Here is a 13287-nt window from a genome sequence, read left to right as displayed (position 1 = left end):
CTGCGAGACTATTATGGCTATTTTGAGGCTCTCCTGGGTGGGTCCCCGTTGTGGCCCCCTTGTGCGACTTTGTCGTCTCGTGCCCGGGTGAGAGGTTATGTAAGGTACATGTAGGCAAACTAAGTATGTATGTACATATATCAAGTGCCTAGTCTACAGATTCGGCAAACAATTCAGGCGATGGACAGAAGCTGGCCCATTGGGAAAGTGATGGATACACGGTACACTGCATAGGTAGCATCGAGGGATCCTCGGACTCGGAGAAAGTGTCGCATAACAAACATCAAAGGGCAACACAAAAACACCGAGTACGGTTCTTTCGCTCTACCAAGCGTCCATCCCGTTCAAGCAATCAGAACGCTATTGAAGCGCCTGAGCTACTGCAAGACACAGTGTGGGGTCGGCGCTTTATCCCGGCTCTCAGTGGAAAGCTGCGGATCGCCGTGACTTTGGGTGCGTCAAATTTGATCTACGTACTATATACGGGCAGATAGGATGTATCAATCAAATGCAAGTATACCTAATTCGACGTACTTATCATTGATGATAGTGTGTCATTCGGATATGTCCCTCAATGTTCTACCAACAGCTACATGGCTCCTTTCCCCTCTCCCCAATGACGTTGAAATGACTTTGCAGGTAGGTCCATGTAGGTAGGTAGGTGCCTTGTCTAATTCATCCATCGTCCCATTCGATTCGATTCGACTTTGCAAGCGGGAAGGGGAAGAGAGCACTTGCGGTCTTCTTCCTCAACCCCGCCCTCAAGCCCTGAGGGAGGTCGGGTCAAAGAGACGAGACATCATCATGCAGCGCCATGCGGGCATGTGGCTGGCTCAAAATTGATTGGGTTTTTAGGTACATACCTAGGTTAACTGCCCCTGGGCTGGGCCAGTATGTGCGTTGTCGTTGTACACGGTTGATGTTCTGGGTGACAGAGTGCTTGCAGCGGGCAGGACTCGTTTGGGGAATCCCTTCAATTTGGGCTGGCTGAGACTCACCACTTACACTTGGAGACACACATCCACCATCACACTTGGAAGGGTTTGCCTGCAGCTCTGGCTCTTTCCGGAAGTAGGGTCAATTGAGTTTGGATCTTCTGGTTGGCCAAGCAAAGGTACATGCCTCTCTATATTCTTGCAGTGATCTGACGTTCCCCGTCGTCCACTCTCAGCTTGGTGTTGAGTTGCAATTGATGTAGCCCGCCCCAGGTGGTAGCGCTTATGTATGTACATGTATGTATGCTGCTGGTGATGGCGACGACCATATGGCAAGCAGGCAAGGGCCTCGAGGGGGGACGAGGGGTGTGTGCGCGCACACCTCGCCCACCTTGCGACAACGACATCCACCAACTAAACGCGCCCAACTGCATCTACCCTGTCCGACGTGCGTCGACGGGATCCCTTTTCGGGCATGCTGCTGGGTCTGGGTTGTGACGTTGTCGTTCAGGCATGATGCTCCCTCCCAGGTCATGGCTTCCATGGGGTTGAGGCTGTCGAGTGGCAGCCACCAAAAAGATCAGGCAAGCAGCCAAAAACGAGACGGACACTTGATCATGATCCGGAAGTGAGTATGCGAGGAGGTGCTGTACTGACTGACTCTGCAGTTATAACAGCCCAGTATGTACTTGGCTCGCCCCGTCTCTTCGATTTCCTGTTTCTCATCTTTTCTTCCGAATACGAACAGTAGGTTGCATAAACATTCTGTCGTCTCCTTATATATATACCTAACTATTTTTAAGTCGGTGGCAGCCCGTGGATCTCCTTCAGGCTTGTTGCAGGCGATCGGCACAGCACGCATTGCATCACATCTACATTTCAACATACATACCTACCTACCTACACAGGTAGGTTACATCCATAGCTTTTTTCAACATCACCAGCATTGCCCAAGTACCCAGCCCGGCCGCGGTCGATGGGAGATCGCGCCCAACACGAGAGCGAGAAAAAAAAGACGCGATACACCGAGAACGGGACGAGGATACGACTGATTGAGTCAACGCCTCCACCAGCTCGCGTCTAAACCAGCATGGTGGCAGCCGGCACCATCTCTATCTGCCCTCTCTAAAAAGCACCAGCCGCTCCCCCGACATGTGCGATTAGATGGGCTTGCTCGAACCCGGCCCACATAGCGTTCTTTGTCGGCCTGTAGGTCCCCTCAGAATCCCCGAGTCAGGCTCCTATCGTGCGTCTTTAGATAGATAGCCTGGGAGGAACAAGAAGAAGAAGGAAAAGAGAGAGCGAGAGAGAGACGGCGAGGGAGAAAAAGAGAGAACGAGAGCAAAAGCCGTTTAACCTTACTTTTATCTATCAAAGAGGCTCTCTCTGGGCACGGAAACGCTTCCGAACCGGCATCCACCACCGATTTCGCTGCACCACGAGATATCTGGCGTCAAATCCTTTCTTATTGTTCCTTCTTCGTCTTCGTCATCCTTCTTTACCTTTGACTCCCCTCGCGACGCACAGGAATCTTCCAACCCCGTCTTTTCGGGGGCCATTGTTCGACATATCTATGTTCAATCCCTATTTGCATACATACCTACTTGATAATACCAGGCCATTCATTGCCCGAACAAGCCAACGATAGAAAGAGACGCAACGGAGAAAAAGAAAACCGGGTAACTCAGTACAAGTGTGTATTGCTTCTGCGGAAGAGAATCCGGAAAACGAAGAGTCACCTTACCCAATCACGGCCCGGCGCGCCTGCTCGCTTCCAACTCCGTTTGTGCATTTTTTTTAAGGGTCCATCCCCAGATCCGGCGCCCCTCGAGCTGGTCGAATGAGAACGGTGAGGCCGCCACCGTTGGTGATGCGACAAACGCCCTGCCTACCATGAACTCCCCAAGTCAGATATCTTTTTTGGTAAGTTGCTCGCTTGTCATTTGTCAATTGCCATTGCTCCATTTGGCGCGGCTTTGCGTTCGTCGATCTGGCCGTCTGGGTGAGTCGACGGATGGCCAAGGATTGTATCATAGCATGCCGACAAGTTTCTATTAGTCATATTTTGACTATGCCCTGTACTACTGCAATCTACCGTGCCTACGGCCTGAGAGTGCTCGCGAGCCGAGTAACATGCCTAAGTACATCGGTAACATCAAGTGGATTGAAAGCACTTGGGTCAAAACGCGACGTCTCTACAGCATCTTCGCTTCGCGCATGGCCTCGGATCAATTCGCAACCAACAGGGCTAACATGCAAACCTCAGGACGGGACTTTCAGCTTAATACATATCCCCCTCAGCCTTTACCCAGTCTTTCTCCAACCCATACTCCAAGTCCTATTGCCCAATGGGGAATTCGACAGCGGAAAGGAGATTGAAGGCTTGAGCATCGACAACAAGCATGGCTTCCTCAACGTCAGCATCACCCCCGTCGAGTGCTCGGTCGTGTGCCACGACAACTGGGCCAAGAAGGTCTTTGAGCCCGTCATCCGGAGATTGCCCCGCGACGCCTCCAAGACCGTCACGATCTCCAAGGACAGCTACCTCATCCTGTCCGTCATCAGCGCCGGCATGAACGCCGGAACCGGCGTCATGGAACTGACCTCGCCCCTCGCCCTCGCCGGCATCCCCATTTTCTTCATCACCACGTATTATTCGGATTTCATCCTGGTGCCCACCAAGGACCGCCAGACCGTCGTGCAAGCCCTGCTGTGCCGCGGCTTCGAGTTCTCCGAGGACGAGTCCGCCTTCGTCTCGCCCACTGTGCACGTGCGGGGCGGCAGCGTCAGCAGCCAGCCTCCGTCCACGCCGCCGCCGTCCAACGTCGCCGAGCTGCAGACGCGGACCTTCGAGCTGCTCAAGAAGCGCGACGTCGTCCCTTACATCGAGGAGGGCCTGACCGTCGTGCTCTGCTCGGGCAAGGACCTCGAGCAGGAGCAGCTGAACCACTTCAGCCGGCGGCCCACCCCGACGCGGCGGGCAACGGGCAACGGCACCAACGGCGGACACGCCCGCCGCAGCTGGCTCGATAACGTCGACACGAAGCTCTACACGAGCCTGATCTCGGTGCTCGTCCTGCAGCCCCGGTTTTTGTCGATGACGCTGGCCCAGGAGGACCCGCCCTCGCTCCTGCTGGACAAGACGCAGCTTAGCGTCTTCGGGGACTCCCTGGTGGGAGATGTCGAAGGTGACCTCGTTCCGATCTTCCTCGATTTGGAGAACCTGCCCATCGAAGCAACGGGTATAGTGTCGGGGGTTGCCGGCAGACTCGTGGCCGAAATGCGCATGAACGAGACGGGAGATGGCGAGCAATTGTCTTATCTGTCCACGGCTCGGGCCGGCGCCGTCATCTTGTCTAGCGAACAGTCATTGAAAGCGCTTGAGGTGATGAAACCACTCCTGAGCAAGGAGTAAACGGTTAGGCCAGAAATACGACAAACCTTGTATAAAAGATAATATATGGTTGGGTATCAGACAGTATATACGATGAAACCAACGGGTATCAACGAATGCCCAAGGGGCATCTAAGGAACACCTCACCACCGAAAAAGGATGAGCATGTGAGCGATGCAGAGACACGAAAGGGGGGTAAAATAGGCGATGACGGGGAATATTCAGGGCATTTTCACGAAGCGATTCTCGACAATGGCGACACCTCATTCGTTTTCGGGGGGGCGTTTGTAGGGATAACTATTTGTGCCCCCTGATATTTTTCTCTCTTGGTTTTGGTTTTTCTCGTTTTGGCATCGAAGATACCCAGCTCCCGAGCCATCATATATATCCTACTTTCCCAGCCTGCTTCCGTCATTAACGCATAACTTTACTTGTTCTCTCTTCCTTTCTTTCGTATTAATATTTTGGCCTGATATTTCTACGCTGCATTATTAGATATTGGAAGTTTGAGGCGATGTGACGGTTCATTGATGTATTGAATAGAACGAAAAATTACATATGTACCGACTCTGTCCCTTCCGAGAGCAAAATATCATGCGTGCAAGCCCGTGGTGACTTACCACCCCAGCTTCTGGTCTCACTTTCTATGCCCATTGTACGAGAAGGTGAATTGAGTCCGGGTGGAAGCCATTGTTGACTGGCTGTATACAGCTAGTTGTTAACTAGCCTTTTGGAATGGAAACAAACGCATATATCTCTAATACAATAACACGATTTCACTACGAACATGAATATGGATATAAGTTCTGTTGAGTAATTCAGACTTGACGTGTTCTTATTCTCCATTTCAACTTCTCCACCGTCTCTTTAAAGGCGTTATTCATCTCGCCTCAAACTACTGTGACATGATCCTATGATAATGCAGTCGAACACGAGGGAACGGGGCCCTCCCGAAACATTTGCGGCTCTGGGTCTAACGAAACCCCAATACTGGCACTAAAACTACAAACAAGCTTTCCTTACTCATCCAAGACCGAAGCAAACTTGTCCATCATCTCTTGGTTGATGCTCTCGTACTAAAGAATGGGTCAGTAAAAACGAAAAACAGTACATGAGGCGAGGGGATGTTCAACATACCTTCTTGCAGACAGCTTCTTCGCCATCGCCCGGCTCCTCGAACTTCAATGCTCGTAGCTTGGCCTGGAGGTCGCTGGTGGCCTCACGGACCTTGCTCCAGTTTTGCCCCTGGGCAATAGCCTTTTGCGCCTCGTCGTGGAAGCCCATCATCAACTTCATCATCCACTCGGTCTTCCAAATGGGACAGAACTGGTCATAGGTCGAGTAACCGTTCTGCTGCAGGAAGTCTTCCTTGAGTAGCGTGGCGACATCCAGAGTAATCTTGTCAGGATCCGACAAAGCGGACTTGCCAACAAGCTGCACAACCTGATCCAGCTCTTCGGAGTCGGACAGCAGCTGTCGGATACGATCACGGAGCCTGGGGAAGTCGGCGAAGTCCTTCTCATACCACTTGTCCAGCACGTTCGTGTACTTGCTGTAAGAGACTCCGGTGTTGATGGAGGGGAAATGCTTTCGCTGGGCGAGCTTCTTGTCGAGACCCCAGAAGACCTGTACAATACCAAGGGTGGAACTTGTGACCGGATCGGAGAAATCACCACCAGGGGGGACTGACAGCACCGACAATGCTGACACTGCCTTCGCGCTCAGGAGATCCAAGACTCTGGACCTTACCTGCGCGCTCGTAGAAACTGGCCAGCTTGGAACCCAGGTAAGCGGGGAAACCCTGATCAGCAGGCATTTCACCCAGACGACCGGAGATTTCACGAAGAGCCTCAGCCCAACGCGACGTGGAGTCGGCCATCATAGCAACGTTCATGCCTTGGTCTCGGAAGTACTCAGCGACAGCAATACCAGTGTAAATAGAAGCCTCTCGCGCAGCGACGGGCATGTTGGACGTGTTGGCGATCAGAGTGGTTCGCTTCATAATAGGCTCCTTGCGGCCGTCGACCTCGATGGACAGCTCGGGGAAATCCTTCAGGACTTCGGCCATTTCGTTGCCGCGCTCACCACATCCGACGTAAACGATAACGTCACTGTTGGAGAACTTGGAGACTGATTGGGAAATCACAGTCTTTCCACATCCGAAGGCGCCAGGAATGGCAACTGTACCACCCTGCACACTGGGGAACAGAGCATCCAACACACGCTGTCCAACGATAAAGGGCTGGTTGGCGGCAAGCTTCTCGGTTGTCGGCCTGGGAACACGGACAGGCCATGTCTGCATCATACCGTGCTCGGACTTCTGGCCGTTGAATTCGACCTCAAGGATCTTCTCGTCGACTGTGTATTCGCCCTTGCTGGCGATTTTGGTGATGGTGCCCCTGGCGCGCGGTGGCAGCATGACCTTGTGAACCTTGATGAAGGAGTTCTCGAAGACAGTACCCCAGACGTCACCTCCGGAGATGTGGTCGCCAACCTTCATCGTGGGCGTGAACTCCCATTTCTTCTGTCGGTCGAGAGCGGTCATAGCAACACCGCGAGGGATGTAGATGCTAGCTGCCTGTTCGGAAATCTTCTGCAGAGGACGCTGAATACCATCGTAAATGTTGTTAAGCAGACCGGGGCCCAGTTCGACGGACAAGGGCTTGCCGGTTCGGATGACAGGGTCGCCGACGGTGACACCAGCTTTACGCATGCGATATGATCAGTTATGGTTTTCCTCTCTTTCTTTCAGCAGGATGACGAACCGGTCTCTTCGTAGACTTGGATGGTGGCTTGGTCGGCGCTGATTCGAATGACTTCACCGACTAGGTTATCGTGGCCGACTTTCACCTATTGAAAGCTGTGAGAAGGTGCACGATGGAAGGATGGGGTATGATCATTTCGTACAAGCTCGTACATGGCGACTCCGGTCATGTTCTCGGCCACCACGACGGGACTGAATGCGGCATTAAAGTAAGTAACCAGTCCATCATAACAATTATAATCGGCCGTTGATCAGATGGGAACATACCCGGACACGGAGTAGATCTTGCCTGGACACTGGAGCGTCAGCCAACAAATCTCGCAAAAGTGCATCTGATGTGTTTCATACCCTTCTGGACGTCATCCATATCGCCGTTCGCCTTTGCAGCCTAGAGAAAGAAGAGGATGGAAGTCAGCAGATGCTCGATTGCTTGTTTTGTTGGTAGCCGGTGCTTCTGCGAGCGCGCTCTTGGCCATCTCGTGACGGGCCAGGCGTGATGTGCGGTGCTGCGTATTGGCGAGCGAGAGCGAGAGGGAGCTTACCGCAGCCATGTTGGATGATGTCGTAATGGGAGCTCTAGGTAGCTTGACCGCAGGCTCAACAGCAGCTCCGGGCTGGGTAATGGAGAAAGTAGGGGTGGGCAGTAGCTTCACAGGGGATGGAGGGGTAGTAGAAGAAGAGGGAGACGACGACAGCAGAGGAGAGGATAGGGTTAAGGTTGGATCAACACGAGCCTCGGGTTCGACGTCGCTGAATCGTGTTGTTGGAGACTGCTGCGGACTGCTGGGCAGCGGCTGGACCGTAGCTACCTCTAGTAGCGCAACTGCCACAGCTGTCTCGGGCTTGCCAGGTTGGGATGTGGCTAACCGGGCTTCTGCTGCATCTGCTTCCGCTGCTTCTGCGCCTTCTGCTGCCGCTTCCCCACCTCCACTTCCTGTTCTTCTTCCAACTGCGTCAGAACCAGCGCCCGTGCCAGCTCCAGCTCCAGTTCCAGTCCCAGTTCCAGTGCCCACGCCCAACCCAGAGCCAGCCGCCGAAACAGCAGAGGCAACCGAAGAGACGCTGTTGCTGCGGCTGCGGCCCCTCGATATCAACTCCACGAGCGACGGGCGTGCTCGAAGCTGTGGTCGCAGGCCCAACATGCACTCTGTTTCCGATCTTTCGATCTTCTTCTTCCTGTTCTTCTCTTCTGGAAAAGATGTTAGAAGTACGATTCCAGTCCAAGTCCAAGTCGTTCGTCGACAACAACAATACGAAGGCCACGCCTATTGAGAGAGGTTGCTTTGCATCCGATGCAGCCCACACACACCTTCATGCACTGGAGCTTTACCGCTTATTTAATGTTGCTTTCTACCCCTAAGATCTAATACTAACTAATACTGATGCGATATTAATCTGCCTCCTCCTGACTTATGACCTGTTCGGCCCCAGCAAGCGCCGAATAGCCCGTTACAATACCCAGCACTCAGCACTGCCACTTCGCCATCTGTTGAAGGCAAATCGGTATCCATTAGGATCCAATGTCGCCAACATTGCAAGTTTGATTTCGTATCGATCAAGAGCCCGCAAGGAGCACTGTTTCTCAATGGTGCCAATTACATGTATGTATGCAGTAGCTGTCCAAAGTACGTTCACATGAGACATCATGACGAGGCAATGATATGGTAACAGTAGTTTGACAGCATAACAACGCAAACGACTTGTTAATTCGTTCTACATTATTATCATCTATCTATCGTGGGCTTCATTATCATTATATAGTACCCTGTTTGCCCCAGACGCCAAATGTCCAGATCTTATATCCAGAACAGCAGCCAAAAAGCTCAAATGGCCCTGGTCTGCACTCGATCCTCGAGTCCTGCCGCTTTTTATTCCAACAATTAGTAGGGCATCTGGGGCGGTGTGCGCGTCTTTTCTCGTACAGACGATTCTTTCGCAATCGTGATATAAGCATGACTCGCATTTAGCCGCAGCTAGCACAGCGACCAGCTCGACATGGACACGCCTGAAAGGGAATCGGCGCCTCATTCACAAAAGACAGTCATGAGGTCTGCTCATGTATGCGCTGTTGGAAGCTCGCCTCGAATGCCGTGGTCTCGGGCGGTGGTGATAGGGATTTCTCCCACTCCTTGATGAAGTCCGATGAGAATCTCTTGATGTTACTCGGGTTGAGACTGTTGAGCAGGGCTCCGGGAAGCTCGCTAAGCTCACCAAGCTTGGCTTGGTTCTGCGGCGACGGGGATCGCAGCTCCGCCCTGGAAGGTTTGCGCCTGCTATCACGGGTGTTAGAGTCCTGTGTTCCAGATCCCAACGGTGCGCCAATTCATCTTACAGGGTGGCCTCATTCTCGTCGTTCCTCTCCGGAAGAGAAGGGATGATGTCTCCGGAAACAGTGCTGCCACTCCATCGGGTTGTCCTCACGTTGGGCGAGTCCCAGTTAGACCAGTCATCATCACCCACATCATCGAAGGTGAGTGGCGTCCAAGAGAAGTGTTTCCTAGGCTTTGGGTCCGGCCGGGATGTGGTTCCTCGATTCTGGGCGCGATCGTTGAAGCTTCCAGACGTTGACTTGCTAGGCGTGTCCTCGAACGGCTCGAAGTCGTCTCTGAATGGCATAGGACCCCGGCTTGCCGAGGAGGCCCGAATTGTGTCCTGGTCGGATTCTGTCCTGTTAAATCTCGACCCAAACCCGCTGGTTCTATTCGAAGTAGCCGATATGCCTTCATCCCCCACAGTTGCCTGCCGCAGATCTTCAACAAACGTCCATAGGCCGTGCTTGAAGTCTTGGGCAATCTGCTTCATACCGGGCTGCATTGGCGGTGATTGCCTGGGCGCCCATGTTGCTCGCTTGTTGAGCACCGGGCTGGGTTTGGAGAATGAATATGATTCGGGCGATCGTAAAACGTCATTGTCATGATGTATCGGTATGTCATGCTCTGATTTCGTGGGAGAAAGCAGGGACAGTGTTCGCGTGTGTCCACCGCGCATTACTTTTCGCCGGTAATTACGCGGGGTGCCTTGCCCGAGTAGCATGGCTTTCTTTCGCTCGATATCAGCACTGCTCCGCGCAGGTGGGATGTCATCCCCATCCGTTGCCAATTGAATGAGTGGCTCATGCTTCTGCACCGCAGGCCTCACTTTGTATGTCTCTGATAACCTCCATTTGCACTTTAGCTGTTTTAGGTCACCCTCCGCTCTGTTGAGCTCCTCTCGCAGCTCTAGGACTCGTCGCTCCTGGGCAGCGATGGCAATAATAAGCTCCTCCGAGTCCATTGGGGAGACCAGGCCGGGAGTCATGGCCTCTCCGCTCGGCGTTTGGGGGACCGACGAACTGGGGGTGGGCCTCGAGGGCATGCTCGTCGGAGGAGCGATAGGGAGCGTTAATGACAGGCGATTGGAGGTGCGCGAGTTCATTGAGCTGGACCTCCTGGGCCGCGCATCAAATGTCGTGCTGGTTGCCGATGCAGGCGCGTTCGAGCTTGACCATGGCTGCAAGACGAACTCGGAGTGCTTGTCATCCTGTAAGCCTTCAGGCTGGCCGGCCGGCGTTGAGAGCGCTGGGCCAGAAGGCGGGGTGGCTTGGCCCCGTGGTATAGTGCTGTCATCCATATTTGAGGTATCGGATGAGGTCGCAAGTATAGCGTCCAGAGACGCAGCGTGATCGAGGAGCTGCGTTTGTCGCAACTGGGCCGAGGTCATAATGGCCCGGGAAAAAGAAGAAGAATATGGGCCAAGTAGTCGGCGATATTTGGTGATCGAAGCCGGCTGTCTGCGTCGGCGCGAAGGGCTAGTGGGAGCACTTAGGGCACGTCGGTGCCGGGCTCGGAGGGAAGAAGAAGGGCGTTTGACGTAACGAGCTCGGAAAGTGTTGACGAGCTTGTTGTTGTCTTTGAAAAGAGTGTTAGAACAGGAAGTAATCAAGCAAATTTGCAACGAATAGACTGAGGTCATGGAGCGTTAGGGATGAAGAAAGTTAGGAAGCGCCGCCACACATTATCAACCATCCAGCCAGATGGTGATATTCGGGGACAAGCGATCCTGTGGGAAATTGGTCCAGGCCAAAAAGTCGAATTGCGCAACGCTTTCCCCCCTTGGCCAGGGACAGGCGAAGTGGAGTGGGGGCGGTTGTAACTGGGGACGGGGAGCTTCCAATTGCAACGCGGACAACGAACAAGCCCAGGGACCATGTAACTGCTACTGGCGCTAGGCAAACGTCACGGACAAAATGAGGCGGTCAAGGCGCCGGAATGATTGCTGAATGGGACTGGAGGGGGCTTGCTGCCAACTGGCTCAGCAGGGAGGCGGCGCCGGCAACTATGACAGGCTTAGGCAAGCAAAAAGTTCAGTAGGATAGGGGGCCTGAGGGGGAACAGGCGTGGTATGGTCTGATAGTATCAACGATGGTATGTATCAATATGTTGGGTATGGCCTCTCTGGCTAGCGGGTTTGTAGGTTGCTGCTGCGAGTGCCGGTGGATAATCCCATCGCTTCTAGAACAGAACGACAGATCGTGAGCAGAACAGTGGACTTTTGGAAAGGTAGCGACAACACGGCCGTCTGGGCTGGCTGGCTGGCTGCCGGTGTAAGGAGCGTGTGAGTTTGGGCTGTTTTCACAGTACAGTGGTATTGCTTGGATCGAAGTGATTTCCGTTTCTGGGCGAAATGGGGCAGAGGGGTGGAAAAGGTTAGAAGAAGGGCCAGGGAGTGATGGATGAGCTTCGCAATGCTTTAAAGAAGCTCATTTCGTCTCTCTTATTTTGGTTTGTTGTTTCCTCCCTCCATCTCCCTCTCCCCGTCAACCACATGGAAACGAAACGGAGGGTCCCACCGAGGACGACGCCTTCGTTGCAGGGGCTCGCAGTTGGCGAATCCAGCTCTGTCCGGTCTGTGGACGCTGGCGGGCTTCCAGCAACCTCCCGCGTTGCCCAGATTGCCGGGGCGGTCGTGTTGCGGAGTTGGACGCAATTTTAACTCTGCAGGGGGCCAGCTGGAAGACATGCAGGGGTCGCCACGGCCCTGGTCTTGTTCCTGGCCTCGACCCTGTCAGCGGCGCCATTCAAACCCACCGTGCCTGAATTCAATTCGACATCTTTATATATTCCAAGTCCAAGCTAACTTGTTTTTTTTCTGATGATAATTAGATCGAACTGTACCTAATGTTTTTCTATCTCTCCTAGTACTTCCTAACAGTCCTGGAAAGATACCGTGTCATTACCAAAATGCCGATGGTGATTTTCTCGATACCGGCGCTGGAGCTGACCTCAGCCTCCATATTACTTGCTGCTTCTATCATATGAGGAGGAGGGGGCCTCTGATCCCGGTGGGGGGCTGAACCACTCGATCACTGATCACTGTAGCTCCTTTTGCGTACCAAGTGGCAGGCAGATACGTGCCCTTCTCCGCCAATCATCCGTCCATCATGCTCAATCACGGTTAATTACATGGTAGATGGCTCAATCCTACTCCGTCCCATTCTGGCCATTGATCGTGCATCTTGTTCGTCATGCGCCCGGGAATTCTGCTTGGGTCTGATCTCATCGACGTCGCTAGGTCAGACAAGGAACTCAGTTTGCTATACATGTACAAAACGTATGCAAGTACAAAACGTCGAAGCCGCTTCGGGAACAACATGGAAGACACAGTCTTGTCTCAAAGTATACACAGCAACACAAGCGCTGACAAGATGGCCGATCCATGCAGCCATGCATCCTTTTTTCCCGCGGCGCTCCAGCAACGGTTTGTTTACCTCTCCAAGCCTCTCTTCCCAAGGGCCCGGCGTTGTCTTGATGCTTGGTGGGGGGTTTTATATCTGCTACTATCACTGACCAACTCGCAAGTGCTTGGCTCAAGGCCCGACTACCGGCTGAAAAGACCAAGAATGGCACTTGTGCTATATATCCACACTTTCGCCTAGACCGACCGCCATGCATCGAGGTCTAGGTATCATTTCGCCCTTCGATTGACTGTCGTGAGCTGCATGGGCGGTGGACCTTCGCTCCACCCTATCCTTTCCTCCCTCAACCGTTGGCGAATGTCGTGCGTTCGACTCAGCTCGAGCCAGATCCCATCGCATCTTCAGCCGGTCGAGGCTACAGAGATACATAACGTGATCCCCGGAATGTTCTTTAGCCCTGAGAGCGGATATATATGACGCCGCTTTTCCTCTCTCTCTCTCTCTCACTATCATTGCCAGT

General features: G+C 53.2%; 3 protein-coding genes across 3 annotated transcripts; 1 reads left to right on the top strand and 2 right to left on the bottom strand.

Moving 5' to 3' along the window:
• Window positions 1-3006: 3006 nt before the first annotated feature.
• PG997_012375 (uncharacterized protein) lies at window positions 3007-4350 on the top strand (the record flags this gene model as incomplete). Its single annotated transcript, XM_066816689.1, has 1 exon — window positions 3007-4350. The coding sequence occupies one exon, from the start codon at window positions 3007-3009 to the stop codon at window positions 4348-4350; it is 1344 nt and encodes a 447-aa protein (XP_066662381.1).
• Window positions 4351-5342: 992 nt separating this feature from the next.
• Window positions 5343-7686, bottom strand: PG997_012374 (H(+)-transporting V1 sector ATPase subunit A). The gene is made up of 8 exons (XM_066816688.1): window positions 7636-7686; window positions 7442-7481; window positions 7361-7382; window positions 7237-7285; window positions 7095-7179; window positions 6020-7032; window positions 5467-5955; window positions 5343-5405 (listed from the first exon to the last, which is right to left on the bottom strand). Exons 1-8 carry the CDS (start codon window positions 7642-7644, stop codon window positions 5349-5351), a joined length of 1764 nt encoding a protein of 587 aa, XP_066662380.1. The 5' UTR covers window positions 7645-7686; the 3' UTR covers window positions 5343-5348.
• Window positions 7687-9134: 1448 nt separating this feature from the next.
• PG997_012373 (uncharacterized protein) lies at window positions 9135-10792 on the bottom strand (the record flags this gene model as incomplete). The annotated part of the gene is made up of 2 exons (XM_066816687.1): window positions 9135-9366; window positions 9426-10792. 2 exons carry the CDS (start codon window positions 10790-10792, stop codon window positions 9135-9137), a joined length of 1599 nt encoding a protein of 532 aa, XP_066662379.1.
• Window positions 10793-13287: the final 2495 nt, after the last annotated feature.

The sequence above is a fragment of the Apiospora hydei genome (assembly GCF_038363865.1).
Source record: "Apiospora hydei strain CBS 114990 chromosome Unknown utg000009l_segment0_segment0, whole genome shotgun sequence".
Taxonomy (NCBI): domain Eukaryota; kingdom Fungi; phylum Ascomycota; class Sordariomycetes; order Amphisphaeriales; family Apiosporaceae; genus Apiospora; species Apiospora hydei.
The sequence above is the reverse complement of the archived record's forward strand: the minus strand, read 5'-3'. Positions and strand labels throughout refer to the sequence as shown.